Source organism: Lepisosteus oculatus, chromosome 3 (assembly GCF_040954835.1).
Source record: "Lepisosteus oculatus isolate fLepOcu1 chromosome 3, fLepOcu1.hap2, whole genome shotgun sequence".
Taxonomy (NCBI): domain Eukaryota; kingdom Metazoa; phylum Chordata; class Actinopteri; order Semionotiformes; family Lepisosteidae; genus Lepisosteus; species Lepisosteus oculatus.
Genome location: NC_090698.1, coordinates 21,651,152 through 21,672,024, shown reverse-complemented (window position 1 = coordinate 21,672,024; position 20,873 = coordinate 21,651,152). Strand labels below are relative to the sequence as shown.

At 35.7% G+C, this 20,873-nt stretch overlaps 1 protein-coding gene across 7 annotated transcripts in view; it reads right to left on the bottom strand.

Annotated features, from left to right (window-relative positions):
- The window catches only part of slc4a4a (solute carrier family 4 member 4a), a 98,928-nt gene that overhangs the window by 58,749 nt on the left and 19,306 nt on the right, over positions 1-20,873 (bottom strand). For 4 of the 7 annotated variants that reach the window (XM_015339882.2, XM_015339896.2, XM_015339888.2 and 1 more), the window contains exons 4-6: positions 8,582-8,717; positions 4,079-4,239; positions 3,257-3,409 (exon numbers count right to left, since the gene is read on the bottom strand). In XM_015339882.2, coding sequence (XP_015195368.1) covers positions 3,257-3,409; positions 4,079-4,239; positions 8,582-8,717 — 450 coding nt within the window. Of the gene's footprint in view, positions 1-3,229; positions 3,410-4,078; positions 4,240-8,581; positions 8,718-9,013; positions 9,138-20,873 lie in introns of those variants that run through there. The other 3 variants (XM_015339894.2, XM_006627127.3, XM_015339910.2) reach the window with 2 other exon arrangements.

Below are 20,873 nucleotides of genomic sequence, written 5' to 3'. Positions count from 1 at the left end.
GTGCAGAAAAGACAGAAAGGCATTTCAGAAATTTATTATGAGTCTAAATCCCAAGTCACTTTGGTTGAGGGAAATTATAATTCCAATCTAATGTGAACTTCAGAAGTTTTTTGAATACCTAATATCCTCCACATTTTCTTGCTCACACAAACTCCTGTGAACAATCCCAAATTGCACTTGTTAAAGCATATATGGTATTTACCATATACCTTTGTTTTTACTTACTAGATCTTTGTTTTAAGACAACTGAGAATGAACGGGCATAGACAGACAAAATACAAATCGACACAAGTTGAAATTAAATATTGTTTGAGAGATTTTTTTTAGAATAGATTTATTCACATCTAATTTTATTCCAAAGAAAACAAAACAGTGTTTTGCTGGAAAACACCAAAGAAGCACAAATATCAACTGGCAACTTTACCTACCAATTACTGTAAATCTGAATACACTAAAGCTAAATTATTAACTAGGTGGGGATATGAATAAAACCTAGAACACATAAACTAAAGCTGAGCTTGGATATCAGACATCTTGTACCAAATATCAACATGAGAAGATACCTCTCTACAATGAAAGGATACATACTGTACTACAGTATACCTTAAGAACAAATTACTTTCGCACTTAATATGATCACAAAACAATGCTGACTTTGAAAACTGAGACAAATGACTGAAACTGATTAAATTGCCATAAAACCTTTATCCATTTATCCAACAAAGATAAATCTACAAATCAGGGATCATTTTTTACAATTAATTTGTGTCTGCTCCTGTTGAGTTTCCACCACCTTGGGTATCTAGTTATGCATGCAAGCGAATGTTCAGCTTCTACTGTAGAAAAACACAGTGGTTCACCCTGCATGGTCCTTCTTTTTGGGAAATCCGATGGGAACCAATGTTCAGTAGTTAATACAGTCAGTGAAGGTTCATTAGATAAATCACCCTGCCAAGGGCACAAGTGTCAAAAGTGGGTAGTGCTATAAAATGTTGAATTAGTCAAGCAAAATATGAGCTCTAGTATTGGCTGTGATGTTTTGAGTGCTTTAGGGAACAGTTACAGCATAATCTGAAAATTATTGTTGCCAACGATTTGTTAAAAAAATCAATGACATTTAACATCTTTTACGGCAGGGTGTAGCACAATAACTACCATAAATTAGATTTTGTTAGAAACGCGTGCACAATATTATACATATCTAAAAATATTACGCAATACACTCTCTGAGTTGGATTAATATCTTCTCAGTTTATATACAGTAACTGAAGACAGCAAAGGTTTTTTTGATATGATATAGTTCTGCACTCGGAAATAGAATGTGTTCTATAAACATTCAATCAAATGCAGCTCAATACGGTGTATAAAATAATAATCAATTATCAAAATGTAAATTAAAATGGGAAAATTCACATAAGGAATAGTAATCTATGAGGTTTCCAATAAGTAATCATACTTCTAAGAAGTATGATATTAGTTTTAACAATTTAATTGTACTATTTAAAGGCACAAAACAACATTTACTGTACATAGAAACTAAATTAGATAGCCATAAAACTTGCTGTCAATGTGAAAGAAATGAAAATTAGGTAATGCACTATTCAGCCATAATGTTTTAACAATTTTGTTTTGTTACATCTTTCCTATATTCATAGTACTGTTATAGCTATTTTATCTTCTTTATATTTTGTGAGGTTATTTTATCATCTATACCTAAAAAACACCCTATTACTAGAAATATTGTAAGTCACTTTTAATTATTGTAAACTCATTGTAAACTTTTAATTATTACTAAAATTAACTGTAGTACACACTACCCAAATTACTTGTGTAAAGGATTACATTTTAAAATTCATATGTCTAGGAGAAATTGTTTTTAAGAGATAATATATTACTTTACATAGTAACTAAATACACTGTATATTGTAGATAAAATATACTGACAACCTTTTAAAAATTATTTCCCACAACTTTTGTTAATTTAAAAAATAATCCCTTGCAAAAGTAACTTGAAACAGTAGTGGATTATTTTAACTTTCCCCAACACTTCTTTCTGGTTTGTTTGTATTTCTAACAACAGCAAGGATTTTTATTCAGATCTAAATGAGTTGTTTATATCATTAGTATTTTTACCCCTTTGTACATACGGTATATAGAGGTGGCTAATTACTATAAATTTGAATACTTAGAAGCCTGTATAAACAGCTCCTGCTTCAAGCATTGTGAAACATTCTCATAGTTCATAGCAAAAGCATGAGTATAAAAAACACCATAACATTGAATGGTGTTTTCTGTAACATACAGTATACCGTACAGTATATACACTTCTTGTTACATTTCTCCATTATCCATATGTGTTGTTCCTGCTTATATTATTATTTAATATGCCCATCACACATTACAACAAAAACACCTTTCTTCACAAAACACAAAATTTGAAAGGACCAGACTAGACCAGAAGTAGCAGCAGGAGAAAGCGTGTCAATGGTACACTATAATACCTTAGCAGTACTGTAGGTAAGAATGTCTAGGAGTAACACAAAGGCCAGGATGGGCTATCAAACCTTAGTATTAATGTCAAAAAGAGGTTTAAATATACTGTATTTGTACACTTCCTATTATTGTACAATATTTAATTATAAACAGTTACAGGTCTACCTATAATGGGTAGCCCATGCACTGAAAAACAAATATTTACCTTTATTATAAAATATTGTAGTTGATTTTACACAATCTGGCATGGTTTGTGTAGACTTTGAATGAAGTTCAAAATGATTTCTCAAAAATATTCATACTACTTCTTAAAACATGATTTTGGGAAATGCATGACTCATACCACAGCTCACTTCTGGATTGTTTTACAAAATCTTAATATTCTGGTCATATATTTCTGCAAGAGGAAGGCACTGTTAAGCTTTGTTTATTGAGCAGGGATAAAAGCTAGCCACAAAGACTGCAATAAAGCTCTGGATATCTATAATAAATCTATACTTTCCTTTGTCTTGTGATGTTGTGAACTATGAACATTAAAAAGGACTTGGTCACCTACTGTACATTAGTCACCCCAAGGAAAATCAAAACTTGGGGTAAAAAAGAAAGAAGAGGTGAAAAATAATTGTATGTATATACATACAAATGGTTGTAAGCAAGAAAAAAAGATGAAAGAATGGAAAAAAGATTCTTAAAAATAGTTTTAAAAAAGACTGCAACAAACTGGCATCTGTATTACCATTATCCGGGTTGGAAAACAGCCTACTTGCACTGGAGACTGTCTTGCCAATGTCAGCCAGTGACCGCAGGTTGGACTTCTTGGTCTGGTGACGATGCTTGCGTAGAAGTGTGTACATCACTTTGTCCTTCAGGTCTGCTTTCAGCTGGCCACTGTCAATCTGGCTGTCAGTGATCATTTCTACAATAAAAGGTCAAGACAGCTCAATCTTGAGCCTGTCACATATAAATTCATAAAGCATCCTCTCATGCCAACTTACTCACAAAAAATGAACTTTAAAAGATTATTAAAGATAGAACATGAGTGATACGTCACTGCTGAATTCTTTTGCGTATTATTTTATTTTTCTTACTGAATTTAAACATACATGCAAGTACATTTCTACAATGTCAAAGAAGAAAACCACACCCTGGACAGGACACTAGTTCACAGCAGGGCACACCACACTGTGGCACAATTTAGGGTATCAGTTAACTAGGCCCAGGCTATCTTTGGAAGGTGGGAGGAAACCTGAACATGAAAACCACTGAAACCCACCTGAAGGTGATGAAAATATACAAATTCCACCAGAAAGCGCCCCAGTCCAGAATCGAACTCACAACCCAAGAGCTGAGAGCAGCACTAACTGCTTCATCACCGTGTTGCCCAACAGCATTCCATTTCTCAAAAAACTGCATTGTGTGGCTGTCACACTCAGGCTCTCAAAACATTGTCTTCTTTGAATGTTTTTTTTATCATTTGCTAAAATCACTATATGACCAATAATCTCTCAATTCATTTAATCCAAGTCTTTTAAGCATTAAGGCCAGGCAGTCAAGAGAGCAAAACGGCCTGGTTCCCGCAACTTACCAACAACCTGAGGAAGAGTAGAAGCCTCCATGTCTAGCATGATGGTGCCTTTTTCTATACACGTTCTCAGCTCAAACAAGCTGTGTAAGGACAATGTGGCTACATGAGGCTTACTCCACCGTTCCCCTCCTTTCTCTACTTTCTCTTCAAACTTTATCCACCTGTTTCAAGACAGAAAGTATTCATCAGGCTGACATGTTTAAACATTTTTTACAATGACATCTTCCTGAGCCTTCTCATCTTAGATGGGACACAGCTTCTATTAAACCAGTAGTTCCCAATTCTGACCCTAGGGAACCAGACAAATGCTGTTTTTATTCAACCTCAGCAGTCAATTAATTAATTGAATTCTTAATATACACAATAATAGGTTTAAGTTGAACCCTTAACTTGTTTCAGTTCCTAAACACATAGGATGTTGTCATTTAATCACTGTGTTTCTTAACAGTTTAATATACCATTATTTAAATCAGTGAAGTACATATCTAATCCCTGTGTTTCTCTAGAAAATGTCTTGTTTATGGGTCCTGATCATGTAGAAAACTAGTGCATGCCCTGTTGCTGCGTTTAGAGACATATTTAAGTTTCAGCTGGAACAGAAGACCTGAAGAATGATCTTCAGAAAAATGAGCCTTCTTCAGGTACGTAAGTTATCTCCACATAGTGCACATGTGCATATAGTACTGCTATCAGTTATTTAAAGAAATACGTTCCTCAAAAAATAGAAAAGAAGAAGCTAAATAAAATTAATTTGTGATATGGAGCACTGTCTACGTTTTAGCCTCCTCGTTCACACAAAGCATTGTACAATCTGTGTTAAATGTAATTTGTATTGGTTCAGGCATTTACCCTTTTAGAATAATAAATGTACTGATATTAAGGCTGAACTACCTCTTTATAGAAAGAATACCCACTTTACCTCCTCACCTCATTCACTTTTGCTGCTTACCATAGCTTTTTTTAATCAGGCCGAGTAGACACGTGTAAAAATCTCTTCTGCTCTCATATTCACTCCAAATCCTGGAAGACTACAGTAAGTCTTTTGGTCTTCATTCCATCCTGGGCTCTTAATTATTGTATTTATATCAATTATTAACTTTATTGTTCTATACTACCGCTGTTTCCAGATCTCGTTGAGAATTATTTAATACCTATAAAACGTGATGGACTGGATAAGGAATGAATACCACTACCCTATAGTACCCAGTAAAGTAATCTGAGGGATGAATGCATTACTGATTTAAGTTCTCAGTAACTCCAGTGATGCCACATGGGGCGGCCCATAACAAGGGCACAGGTTCTAGAGAGGCCCCGATCACAAACACACCCCACACACAACATTTAAAGTGAAAAATAAGGTTTTAATTTATAGAAATCTTGTCCTGCACTAAAAGAGTAAATAACATCCTGCACTGTGGGGAAAAAATAAAGCTCCTCCCACAGGATTATGAGGAAAATACTGTAGTTATCTATGACACTGCCCTAGCCTGAGCTAGAGAGGAAAATAATAGTAACTTAGTGCTGCTCTTTCAGCCGGAGCAGGGGAAAAATATTAATTAGTAGCAAGCCTTCAGATGAGGGACAGATTCGGTCTGTATTGGCTAAAAGCTGAGTGGTCTGACAGGGCTCCTCCTAGGATTCTACTCCTTGTCAACACCCTCTCCTTCCCCTCTTGGCTGTCCATTTATACAGTCTGGAGCAAGATGTACAGCTGATCCTGCTCCAGTGAATGCTGGTGTCCTATCCACCAGCCTGTGATCTGCATGCTGCAATCGTGGACAGGAAAAACCACAGGAAAGGCCACACTTCATGAGGTACATCCCTATGCAGCATCACACTATAAAGTAATAAAAGTCATTAGGTATACTTAGACTTAAGGTCTCCAACCACAGTCATGGCCCCAGTTATAAACCGCAATTAAATCAAAAACTTCTATAGTGCTTGCAACATTGTGATCATTTCATTGTGATCAGTTATGCTTCTTATTCATTAAATTAAGCAATTTTAAGATAATATGGGACCGTAATCTGAGTGTCTTTCTGTCCTCATGGACTAGAAGTTTGTTCATTGAACATAATTATTTTTTTACTTCAACAGTAATTCACCATCATTTCATCAGTACTTTACAAGTAGTACAGTACCAGTCTTAAAAAACAGGTGACGTACTGTATCAAACTCAGTGGATTATATATCTACTGACAAGACTGGAAAACAAAATAATAAGAAATCTAGGATTACAATGTCATATAAGAAAATACATTTGAAGGAAAAAGGCCAAATGTAACTCCTATACATTTCCTCTTTAATAGCTCTGCAATCAAAAATGTTTTGTCTTCAGACAAACAAAAACATTTTATTATGTTTTTAACTTCCTTAAAATGTATAATTCTACCATTCTTCATGCAATTTTGCTTTCTACAAATTGCATTTTAATGTTTGATGTGGATTCTTACTTACGATGTTATTTATGTTATACTATCATCACTGAAGCCTCTTACAATATGATCATGTATTTTTATAATCAAGGTTAATCGAAAGCTTTTGATATTCCAGATTGCTCAGTTCCTCTTGAAAACATTGCATAGCACTGGTCCTGATATGGATTCCCTCTCAAGGTTTCTGAATTACTTATAGAACTGCATACAACAGGTAAAATCATTCATTTCACAACCTCTTTCAGGTATTAAGAAGGCTGAATGGAGCAGAAAAATCAAAGTATTGTTTTTATGCATTCAGTTGAAGGATACCACGACCACAAGGCCCCACCTTGCCCCTTGTAACCAAAAACAAATTGCACAAGAGAGGACAGCTTTAAAACAGAGTGATATGAGCTAACCTTTTAGAATAAAAAATATAGATGTTAGGCTCCCAGGTGGTTCAAGTAATAAATGTGCTTGCTACGAGCTGAGACTGAGCTCTGTAACCAAGACTCTGTGGATGTGAGTTGATGTCATACTACTAGTCGAGCGTAACCGGATTTCCCCTAGCAGCGTTACACAGTTGGCACACCGCTACCTAGTGGCAGGGCTGGGATTAGACAGCCACTGGAGGCTACTTTACGAGGCTATAGCATCACAAAACATTCCAAAATGTCATCTTCAGCAAATGATTTATGTTGCATGAACAATGCAAAAGCGAGATTACATTTGCAACATTCTGATTATATCTGATCAGCACAATCTGACTGACCAAATAATTTCCATTGACTGGATTAGGACACAAATCAAGAAGAAACACACTGTGCTATGTGACAACTACCGTTAAGTGGTAATTCAAGAAGCTTCATAAATTAATCAGAGAGTTGTTTAGTCACATTTGTTTCAAGCAGACATTATCACCACACAACAGATGCAGAGTTTACTCTGGTCACAGGTCAAACCAGAAACAAAATCTAAAGTATCTGTTTTAACCCTATGCCAAATTTATCATCCCTCCTTGGAAATAAAACATGAAATGAGCATTTTTTTATATGACATGGTCCTCTTTAATTTCTTTTTAAATGAACATGCAGTACATAAAATAATTTATTTCAATATTTCATTTTGACTACCAGCTTTATCCTTAGATGGTGAGACAGACCCTAACCCGGCACACACCATGGATGGAATACCAGTCCATCTTAGGGTCCACAGACAGACATATTTGGGGGGACATTTTAAAGATGCCAATTAACCTGAAAGCAATATTTCAACTGTGGGAGGAAAACAGACCAGCCTAAGAAAACCCACAGTGCCCTAGGGATAACATGCCCTGGAACTGAACCCAGGATATGAAGCTGCAGCACTAAACACCAGTTCAGTCGTTGAGAACATTAAAGGAAGATTATTGAGTCTACAGTATACTGTATGTGTTTCAGACAATCTTGCCAGGATTCTATTTTTAATCCATTACTATGATACATTTACTAATGTTACTAGAGCATCCTTTCAAATGGATTTTTTTTTTCAAAGCCTACTGCTGCACACCAACATTTTAACTCAAACGGGTGCTTGCCAAGTATTTCACATACTGTAGATCCATCCTGAGCAATGCAGCTACCAGATAAACAGCAACTTCTGTCTCACAGAAGGTCTGTTGTTTATTTTGATGGGTGAACTTTTAATAAATGTCATAAGTTGTATTTTATTTAGACTGCATTAAATTTTACCTTCAAGAGCAAAACCGTGTTAAATAAATATAATAATTAAATATAATAATGTTGTCTTGCATCATACTTTGAAAAAGAATGTTTTTATCCAATTCATCTGAGGAGTTGTATAGTCTTACTGGCAGTTTGTTATAGATTATTTTAGGGGTTCCTCCCTGTTAAATTTGTAATGCTTTTGGAAATAATTTTTTACATATTTATTTTTTCGACATTGATATATAACATTTCTTTTAAGATCAGCTTGCAAGCACTTATCAACATTAGTTACAGCGGAATCTGGTGGCCTACCACCAGATATCTTATTCTGCTGGATTCTGTCACACCAAGCAGAGCCAGTGTATTTCGTGCATACTTACCGAGCCGTTTCCTTCCATTCCATCTCCTGTCCATCTACAGACAGCAGTTCATCAAGCTCCGTGAAGAGCTGTGGGGGGGCTGGGCTGTCATCATCCTCCCCCAGAATGAAGCGAATCCTCTCGGCTGCCGGGGAGACTAGAAAAGGGAAAATACTCCAGTTTACTGCCTGGGAAGCAATTGTGGATGTGAGGTTCTTCTTCTTGTCCTCTTCCCCATAGCCATTCAATTCCATTGCCGGTGGCACCTTTCCTTTTGCCCTCAAACTGTTCCTGTCTCTGGAAAAAGACATCTCAACTCACTAAAGGATCAGGGGAGCCGTTTAAATGTGGAGCCGTTTAAATTCAGTAAATGTGGCTTATCTAAATGGCAAGCCCCCAGAGAGTCAAAATTATAGCTGGACATCTAAGTAGAGCTTTGAAAGCAAGATCCACCTGTACTAACTGCTTGTCTTCTTGGGTCCCCACTTTATAGCAGTCTGTCCCAGGTAAAGTGGACAGAATTAAATCTGACCACTGTTAGCACCCTCCTCCAGACCAAAAAAGTGCACTTCATCATTGGACTTCAGTGTGGCTTGGCTGTAAGCCCTCAAACCCCTCATTAACAACTAGGAAATGCTTCACAAAACTGTCCATTCTTCACAAGAGGGCTTTGCTTGCCTTCTCTCTTGTCTCCTAATTTGAATATTTAGTTAAGCATCACTGCACAGGAAAAAAAGGACTTGAGAATGCAATACTGCTGATATATAAATACATTTTCCCACTCTCTGGTAATTCATTTAAATTATGTTCATAAGTGTGATCACTTATATTCTGTATAAAAGCAGTTTCTTCATTCAAAAGAGGGTTAGAAAGACCAGAATCAACAGAGGTACAGCACTTGTGTAACCTCTGGTGCAGGAAGACCAGTAGGTACAGTTTCTCCCACAGGAGAGTTGGAACATCCGAGGTTCTGAAGTTACTTCTCTTCAAGTAACCATTTCAACTCCCCGCTTTTGCTTTTTTTACTTTGGAGTCATGAAAACGGCATGAAGATTCGATTAGTTTTAATTCGCTCTTCATCCAGTCATAGAATATGGACCTCGAACTTCATATGTGACAAACGGCAGAATAATTAGTTATGAGACTTCCTTCGCTTGAAATATTGTGATTGATGAGGAGTAATCAATATACACAACACACTGAAAAAGATTCATAGTAATTTGTGCATCAGTTTCACAATACATGGCATTTAAAAATATGCTTTGTATCAATGTCAGTCAATATTCAGTATTGACAATCAACCTTTCTTAAATTTTGACACTTCCCTTATACTGGTGCCTGCTTTACTAGGTTTTGTATTTTTAACAAATAATTATTCTACATCCAAATACATTTAAGAGAAAATAACATAAATGGCACTTTTGTGTTTTAACAAACTGTCTCATCATGTATCCATACCCTACAAAACAATGCTGACAATCCTGCGTTAATATGATAGCAAATTACACTGAACAAACTGTTTCCAAATTCACAGACAGGAGAAATGCTGTTGAATATTGCACTTACAAAACATTAAAGTTGTTTTCCCTCAAAAGCCATTTGGGCATAGAATAATTATTTGTGTGACTGGGTACATGCAAGTCATTATTGCATATGTTATTTTACAACAAAGACATAAAACGCAATAAGATGCAACTTTAACAGTGTGTGTCAGTTCTGAATCATTTATTCTCTAGTAGTGGAGGATGGTTTTCATCTCTATAAACACAAACCCATCAGTATGACACCTGGTTGTTTAGGCCTTGTGACGTTTTTGAAAATGTCATGAAGAACCCTGAAGTACTGCATGATTCCACTCCATTCCATTTCTAGTAATGTAAATATCTCAACTCAGATTGATTGCTTCCAGAGTTTCTTCATCTCCCCCAATCTCTATGTCCTTCTTTATATTACTTTTAGAACTCAGCTAGGCTAAGATTCACAAGATACTGCACTTTGACCTTCCCTTGGCCAGTTGATTCAACAGTACCTTGTCTTCAGAAGACAATCTATCATTACCATGTTTTCTAGGCCTTTTTGTATGTTTTGCAGCATAAGATACTGTAAGCCCTCAACACACAGACATACAAAATGTCATGGTGCCCAGAGTGCAATATGACTCTGCTTAGCCCTAGAACCACTTTCAGCAGTCCAGCTATTCATGGAGACTTTGTATTTGACTCTATGTGCTGTGGCTGTACAGTAGCTGTCGCTGCACACAGCACACGTTTCAGTTTCACAGCCTCGTTGCCAGTGAAAACAGATTAAGTTATTGCACACACAGAACAGGTGTTTTGCCTCACAGAGCAGCACTGTCAAAACTGAAACATTTCTGTTAACATAAACCATATGGCTTTTGTCTGGTACTACTCAATGTTGGGAAGCAAAACACCACAGGTGCTGGTATACACAGGTCTTTTCTTAAACCAGTGTAAAGGAAATGCAGAAAGCTGTACAGGAAGATATAACCTAGACATCATTGGAAAACAACACTGTAATATTATTTACATTATCACGTGTCAGTCAAATATTAGGATTGACAGTTACCTACAGCATACAGCTTCAGATGTAATGCCAATGTACTGTTTAATTGCTGTATATTTTTAATTGTAGAGCCTAATTTATCGCAGAAAATACACAACATGATTTTGTATAATTTTTGTACAGTTAATAAATCACAAGTTGTTTTTTTGCTTAGTCTTTTCTGTTGTTCTTTATAAAAAAACATTCAGTGGTTACTTCATAAAGGACACTGTTGTATAGAAAAACTACCTCATAAATTCCTTGCACTGTAATACCAGAGGCTATTGGCCTCTAACTCTTGCAGTTGCTAGGGGGAAAGGGGTTCAATATGGGTAGGTAACAGGGAGAACAAGGGGGAAGAAGAAAGATACAAATTAAAATGACACAGTTCAAGTGAATTTCAAAGAGATACATGCATTGCAGCCAAGAACCATGCCTGTACAAAGAACACTTTGTCTCTTGTGTAGAGCACATGGAAGTCTGAAAGAATGCTAGCTGCCCAAATGAGATTAGCTGAGTTGCCATCGTTTGCAGCATTAGAAGATTCTGAGTTTAAGCAAAAGTTGTCACTATAAATAACGAAATGTCTTTTTTATCATTTAACATAGATGCATTGAAGGAATTAAAAAAAAATTGAATATTGTTAAGACATTTACAACCTGCTCCATGAGTACTGAACATTATTACATAAAGTAATAATTTGCTTTAAATTATTTTCTTTTTTGATTATTCATTACAAAACCAAAGCTGTCCTGTGATGAAAATGGCTCGCATAATCAAATCATTAGTTACAGTAATACTAACAGGGGCAGGTAATATACTGATGCACAAAAGAAATGCAAGACTAAAAATGAATGTATTTCATTATATATTGTAAGTATATATATATCAAACAAAACACAGAAAATAAGAATAAAATAATTAATAAAATAATAATAAAAATAGATCAAAGAATCAAGATATGTTTCAATACAAAACTTGACCCACTGTCAAAATGAAAGCATGTCAAAATTGAAACTGGATGTGAGCTCCCTGACACAATCCTCACAACATTAATGCAGATCTTAAATAATAGACTTTAATACCATTAATAGACCTGATAATACTCTATTCTGCCACTCCATCTGTGCAGTTGCAGCCAGAAATTGCAGACTGGACAACTGTGATTGACAACAAGGCCTCAACACTGATTTCCTGAAGCAGTCATAATCCTAGCACTGTGTGTTCTTGCATCGTCCTTTGGAAAAGTGACACTTCTAAATTCTCTTCTAGGAAACAGAAACATCATGCATGACTACACTTAACTCAACAATGAAACTCAGAAACAGTTAAACTGGAATGATAATTTAAAAAAAAATCAAAGCTCACAGCTACCCACTGATAGATTTTTAAGCTAAAATATTCATACTGTTACAATATTGTATTACATTTTGTGGATGTCTGGTTAATTTTTAAATCTGAATGTAAAAATAATCCAAGACATTATTTTAAAAGTAATGAAGAAATGATATATTTTTCATATAACAAAAAGGATGTGGTGCAGTGGGAGTGGAGCTAGGAGGGTCTTACTCATGTACCACCAGGGGGCAATGCTTAAGTTTTGAGGATACTGAGGTCAAGTGTTCGTGTGCCTTGCAGAACAGAAAGGAAAAATGAAATAACACTAAAGTGTCCACCTTCCCAGAAACCTGTAAATGGTTGTGTAAACTCTGCTTCAATAGACAACAGTATTCACCATGCAGAATTGCACTTATTTCTAACAATCTTTTTTAAAAACAAAAAACTCTTAGATGCAATTACTAGTATTGGACACATGACTTATACTATACTGTCGTTGCCATCTTACAAGATTAAGTACGTCTTTAATAAGAAGAACAGATTAAACTGTTTCTAACCTTTTTTCACTGCAGTATTTGTCTTACTGTGAGAAGTGACTCAAATGCCACTATGTCTTGTTCAGCGCCTCTTTACCATATGAAGCATTTGACATTCATCCAATAAAAAAATATAATCTATAGTTAGCTGATTTACAAATGTAAAGTTCCATAGTATTTCTACCTCCTCCATATTACAAATACTCTTAAGTTGAGCCCAGTTTACATCACACGTACAATAAAACTACTATTATTTTTTAGCTGTTACTCTTATCCACAGCCAACAATTTGTACAGCTGTGAATTTCACCACAGCTATCTGAGTGAAGTACGGGGTATAACAGGAGTGCCCCACCCAGAATTTGGGAACTCAACCTTCCAGCTCATTATATAGTTATAGCCACTCCTCTGCGGTGCTGCCAAAATGTTTAAATATTTGCAGTTAATTCACCAGCAAGATATTTTAATACCTAGCTATGACCGTGAAAATCATTGGTTTCTAATGTGCTCACAATATTCTTCAGGTCAGATACCAGTATGTGCAGATGCAAATCACAAAAGTGAAGCAATTAGTTCAAACCAGGAAATACACGATCTGGAATTACATTCAGCTAGAAAATATTAAGGGAATATATTGCTATTTTTTATGATAATGTTCCATTTAGCTATTTGATTCGGAACAGTTAGTATAAGCAAGAGGTTAAATATGGTCTTAAAAATCTGTATACAGGGAAAGGCTGGTGACTTTAAATATTTTATAAAGAAATCTCTGATCCTCAGACCCATGCCGGTTTAATCACAACGCGTCAATGTGCAATGATAATGAGAAGGCTGTGTCTTATCCATGCGCAGGATAGGCAAATTAATATCTAATCCTGAGCATGCAACCAGTCTGAACCCTTTGTCATACAAACTGTGTGCTGTCACATTAGGCTGTCAGAGTCCAGTTGTCCAAGGACTAAAATCCTTAAAGTAAGAGTCCTATTAAAAGAATCATTAGAATACATATGTTACATATGTTATTCCTATAATCATACCAATACGATAATACTGGTAATGCTAATAATCTTATGGCAAATAAGTTTATGGAAACAAGTTTGCCTTTAATACCTTATTGACTTTGTGTTGCTTTGATCTGAGGTTTGTAAATATTAAGACAACCACAAAATGCCAAATCAGAAAATATTGATAGCATGGCATGATTTGCCAGACTGTGCAATTTAAAAGCGTAACCCTCCTTGAACTCCAATCTATTGGTCAAGAAAAAATACGTAAAGGAAACCGTGCAGAAACAGCAGGGCTGTCTTAACTAATTACATCTGCCACCTGAAAGACAATTGTGTGCTAATTTATTTAGACTCCTAAACCAACATTTGCAGCAATGTTTTATCCCAGCAGGATGTAATTCTTCCTAAGTGACCACCATTCTCAAGCACGGCATTGTCTGGATAGAACAGCCCTATGGTCGATATATAAACGAAGTGCAGTTTGCAACTACTGAGGCTGACTGCTTTATTACTGAGCCTCAGACAGGTCTGCCAAGTAGAAAGAAGAGCCAAGGCGTATTTGGCCATCCAATCTGAGACAGGGATTCAACGGAGAGATTTTTGTAATTACATTTTAAATCATATTTTGAAACTTTTACTGCTGCAAATGTAAAAACAACTAAGATAATCTCCAGTTTTTTTAAATGTAAAATTACTTTCATAAAATAGTCTCCAGTAGCTGGTTTTAATACATCAGCTGCAGATTGCACTTTTGAAAATAAAAATAACATTTCTACCAAATTTCCCACCAGTTAACCACGTACATGTGGACACACAAGCCAGATTTATTAGAAGAATTAGGGTAGATTAGCTAATTATAACCCCCTGCTGGAGAAGCGTTAGTAAGGATTAGTGTGGACTGGCTTTCAAATTAAGGAGTTTGCCTTGTGTCTGCAGGAGACAAGCACTCCTGTGCAATTCTAGCCCTCCTCCTTCAAAGATAAACCTACAGCATATCCCTGAGGTCTTCCAGACCTTCCTGACACTGACAACATGGACAAAATACTGGATCCAGTTTTTGCACAACTGAACCACAAAGATTAAACAGGATGCTGGGAATTGAGATGTAATTCTAACTACAGTATGTACTGTATATAAAGTTTCAATTTATTTGCTGTTTCATAAGTAAAATGCTATATATTTTTGAATGTTTTTAAGCCATTAGCACAAAAATGCAATCCATATACAATATGTATTCCTGAATCAGTCACTTCAGGTGCTGAGCCTTAGGCTGTGAAATAATGTAATGCACATGGAATGCATTCACTTTACAACAATTATCACAAATAACTGCCTTTAGGGTGTTAAGCCAATAGGAATACAACTCCATTCTCTATATTGTTTAGCTTGGATGATGAGCAAGACTCTGGGGATTTCAGTTTAACTTTCGCTAAAGGTTAGAAAAAGAAGTCCTTGGGACGGGCATATATATTTAACACCCGTTTTCATTATTTTATCTTTAGAACATACTTTTTTCCTCACTAATGCTTAAGAAGCTTTTAAGGTCCTTGAACTTTGCCTCCAAGTCACATTCGTCATACTGTAGGTCAGGGGTGTGTTGTAAATTACATTTTAAAAGTTTTTCATATACTGTATCTGCCAAAGCAAACTACAGATAGCTAACAGCAGATATACAATGAAGAGCATCAATGAAATCTGCATAGCAACATATGGGGAATTGTTTTGAGCATCATCTTAGGGACCCCTGCAGGCTGTTCCTTTTTGAATCAAAATGCATGGCACTTTCTGTTTTGCTGTATATCAGTTACTAATTTCTTTATGATGTTTCTATAATTATAGGAGAGTTACAAACAAAACACAACAATAACAAGGTCCTTTGCATGAGTCTGCTTCACCCCTATGCCTATTTCTCAAGTACTGTAAATTGGAAGTCTATGCAAATCTTGATTTATTGTATACTGTAATTGTTCAATTATAGTTACTTTAACTTGGAGACTTTTTTACATGCTACCTGATATCAAAACATAGCCCAGCTACTGTAAATATGACAACAGCAAAAAAAAGCATTTTTAATTTTAAATTATGTCTGTGTCTTAGGCAAACTAAGAATTTCTCCTTCAAGCTTATTTCTAAACCTGCAAATTGTCAGAACAATACTTTCTTTACTGAAGGAGTAAAAAAGGTCTTTACTGCATTGGTACATTGTCATAACTGTTAAGCAAATGTCAAACAAGCTGGTGCAACAGTTGACAAAGTGTGATTACTGAGAAACACCCAATTGCTTGACCTGTTCTTGTATAAATTAAATCCTAACTACTCATAAAGAATGTGTGCTGTAGGCAAATTTCTAATACTGCATTGTTTGTTCACCCGGAAATTCTGTATAAAAGATGGCTGCCTACTTGATGGCCAAGCACCAAAATGTAAATGAATCCCTGGCAGTGAAGGCCCTGCACAAGGCTTCAAACAAGACCTCTTTTAGGAGGAGGGTGGCAGGAGTACAGGGAGGCTTTATACCAAGATATAAAACTGGGAAAGGATAATGGAACTACCAGACATATCAAAAACCAAGTCCGACAAAAAACGATCCTCCATTTTATGAAATATTCTTTCAAACTCTTTGTTGATATGAAACATTTGAGCTAATACTGTATCTTACATATCTACACACAAGCTATTCGTGGCTTTATATTGTATACTGTATAAAGTGCTTTTTTCTCAAGCAAAGCCTCCTTAAAAATAACCAACAGTTCTTTACTCTGCTTTACAGGCCCTACAGGAAGTGCTTATACACAAGTGCATTTGCTTGATTGATGACTTCAGATTTCAATAATAACTACTTCATTTCAATGTAAATCGTTCTGCTTTTTTTCCCCCATCATCAAGGGTTCAACCTGGTTTGAAATATACTGCGGGTGTCTGATTCACACATAGATGAACCCCATAACAGTTAACATTGTCTGCTTGAGATTGCCGTAGGCTGTTAATGTATCATATGATGACCACTTCCCTTAAAATGATCATTCTTCTAAAGTGCAAATGCTTCACAGAACAATCTGAAAATCATGAGGATGCATTAATCACCAGTCACGTTACTTTGTTCATGAATCCAACACACAGCATGAGAGATACATTTGTATTTGCTAAATACCACTCTGAGCTTGCATACTCTGCCCTCTCTAAATTTCCTCCTTCATTCAGTTGATGATGTAACTTCTCACCTCACTTGACCTGCTGTGTCGTTGGGCTGCTGGCACATAATAGAACATAATATGTACTGTATATGATTATTATAGTAAACTTCATATCTGTATTAGAAATTATTATAGATTAATATTACTCACCATCATAATCTCACTAGGATTTTAAAATCTCTGCAAAAACTCAGGGGTGTTTGAACTCGCCTTTCAAAAGCCAAATAAAATCTTTGTTGTGAACTACACTCCTCCCGTGTACTTTTACAGTAGATTTTATAGTAGATACTGTAACTGGCCTGATTTCCACAGAAAGGCTTGCATCTGGCCATGTGGGTGCCTGTGTATCCACGCATGTGAGTGAATGTTTTTTTCACTGAGTAGTTGTTAAAAATTATGGCACAAATTTATATTTTAATAAGTAGTCTTAAAAATGTTCAATCAATGACATACTGTAGATCTCTAGGCCTTTGCTGTTGATATGTAGCCAGTTCCTAAGAAGATGATACTATTTCATCTGAGGAGGTCGGGGAGCTCCAGAATATTTTGTCAGAGACCAATAATGTTGACAAGTTACATACAAATCTTTTTTTTTTTCCAAGGGATTGAGTTATTGAAAAGTTAAAAGTGAAATGATTAGGACCTGGTCAATCAGAGGTGATCATTCTGTTGTTGTTCAAAAGAAGAAATTGCTGTGATGCTGCTGCAAAAAAGGACAATTCTGCTTCAGGTGTTGGTTGTTTACAGGGGACCTGGACTGAAACTAGAATGATAAAAGCAAATCATGTTAATCTCATAATTATATACAGAATATACTGTATATTTCCATGCAAATATATACAAAACAGTTAGACAATAGCTACTGCATAAGAATTGAAAAAAAAACAGAATTTGATAAAAAACCGATACAGGCCATTGAATGTGACAGATTGTCTGCAATTTTGCAGTGCTTTTGAACAGGCAATATCATAGATACAATTAACCGGAATCACCTTTGAACCCAGGAATGTTTTAATGACCAAGTGGACTTTGTGTTGAATACTGATAATGCAGTACAGAGGCATTTAAAAACAGTTTTATTTAAAGATATTTCCAAGTGTGGAATGAACAGTTGGACTGTATGCTTAACGTAATCAGGAACATCCGAAATGAGCATGCCAAATGCAATATACAGTGCCTTGCGAAAGTATTCGGCCCCCTTGAACTTTTCAACCTTTTGCCACATTTCAGGCTTCAAACATAAAGATATAAATTTTTTATTTTATGTGAAGAATCACCAACAAGTGGGACACAATTGTGAAGTGGAACGAAATCTATTGGATTTTTGAAACTTTTTTAACTAATAAAAAAATGAAAAGTGGGGCGTGCAAAATTATTCGGCCCCCTTGCGTTAATACTTTGTAGAGCCACCTTTTGCTGCGATTACAGCTGCAAGTCGCTTGGGGTATGTCTCTATCAGTTTTGCACATCGAGAGACTGAAATTCTTGCCCATTTATATTTATAAATATAAAATTAAATATAAAATTAATATAAAATTTATATTTTTAGTTTTTAGATTATCACTTTACAGATATGTATCAGCTGCTACTCAGAAAATAAGAAATGAAAGGCCCAACTTTTCTATTGTATCTAAAATTTAATGTAGAATAACAATTACCAAAATAACATTATTATGTTCTTCAGGAAAACAATTATGTAGGTCACTGATAGTGTCCTTTTAGTACAGTTTCTTTTGTCATAAAATCTTTTTTTTAGAAACTGGAACTTTATTCTCTTTAACAACAATAAGCCCAATTGTATTATAAATCAATTTCCTCAGAGACAAAAGATGTCAGGAGCAACCTGAGATCACTGCAGAAAAATCCAAAGCTACACTAAAAATAAGCCTAGAAAATCTTTAAAAATAAGCCTAGTAACCTGCCACTGACCTGAAAAAATATTTGAACTATTTTAAATGAATCAATAGCTAACTGTAACAGTGAACACTTGAATGTGAAAATGTTTATGACACCAAAACACTTTTCAAATGTCAAAAAAATCAGCTACTGTGACTTCTGCATGTGCCTGACTTAACGTTCAGATGCACACTCTGTAAAAAAAAGAACCTCAGTTGAATCAATCCCCAGATACCTTCCACAGGGTTGGCTCATTTTAATCATTCAGATTTATACTGACAAACGATTAAGGGATTTTTAATACTTATTTTACATAGTTTCTCAAAGAAAAGACAGGAAAATAATATTTGGAAAATGTTAACACAGGCATTTTAAATTCTAACTGATTAATAAAAATTCAAATGTTTACTATGCACCAGTCTATTCACATTGGATTTCATGCATCTGAAAGGAGAAAGATGAAGTAGCATTGAAAGCAAGTCAGTTCATCAAGGCAAACTCATAAGGTACTTAATGGTGACTTGATCAATATTTCACTGCTGAACAGAGTATCAGTCTGAAACAGGTATAATGGCTAACCTAACAAACATATTTTTTTTTCAAATTATTTTGCAAGCTAGCAAAACATCAGGTTACTATCATCCAAGACATTTAATAGTTTGACTTTGTATACATTAAGATAATGCTTTCTTTTGTACAGTACAGTATTAGATCTGTGATTCTGACTTCAAAGTTACCTGGAACTTGGTTGTGCCTGTCTAGAAAGAGATGTTCATAGACTGGATTTTAAGAGTACGTTATAAAAGATTCACTTTCTGATAACATCTTAGTTATTTATACTAACTCTGAAATATATTTTTAAATGATATTATTGCTGAAGCCAGCAGCCATATCACCCTTGCAGCTCTCAAATGGCTACCCACTGAAGCTAAGCAGGGTTGAGCCTGGTCAGTACCTGGCTACTGGAAAGCTATGGTTGCTGCTGGAAGTGGTATTAGTGGGACCAGTGGGAGGCGCCCACCATTCGGTCTGTGTGGGTCCTAATGCCCCAGTATAGTGGCAGGGACACTATACAGTAGTGGACACCATCTTTCGGATGAGACGCTAAACCGAAGTCCTGACTCTTAGTGATCATTAAAGATCCCCAGGCATTTCTCAATAAGAGTAGGGAGTTATCCCATTGTCCGGGATGAATTTCCCCCTTCTGCCTTTACCATGGCCTCCAAAGTGTCCCCATGTATGACTGCCTTGCACTTGCCCTACAATGCACTGACGTCCAGTCCAAAGTGTATCCTGCCTTGTGCTTGTTACTTGCCAGGGAGGCTCCATATGGTACACCATATGGTATAAAGCGCTTTGGTAAATGACATGACATGATATAACTGCTGCAGATCAACACTGATGCATTGAACAAAATGTATGGCCCATGCAAATGCAAGACTAAAACACATTTAATTTACTTTGATCGTGTAATAATTGTAGAAAAATTCAAAAACAAAACATAGTGCACCTAAATTTACTAAAAATAAATGTTCCTTGTATCACCCTGTTCTCCGTGAATCTAACAAAGGTCACAACTTCAATTAGTGTGGAAACTATAATTAATATTTACACTGGTTTTGGTCAGGCTATTTGCTTCCTCTGTTGTTAGAAAGCTGAATTCACTTTCCTAAACAATGTACAATAAACAGCACTTGATAAATAACAGTAGATTCAGTTCTGAGCAGAGACCAATGTCCCTGAAATGTAGAGCAATTCTCAGCTACTGACGTTCACACACA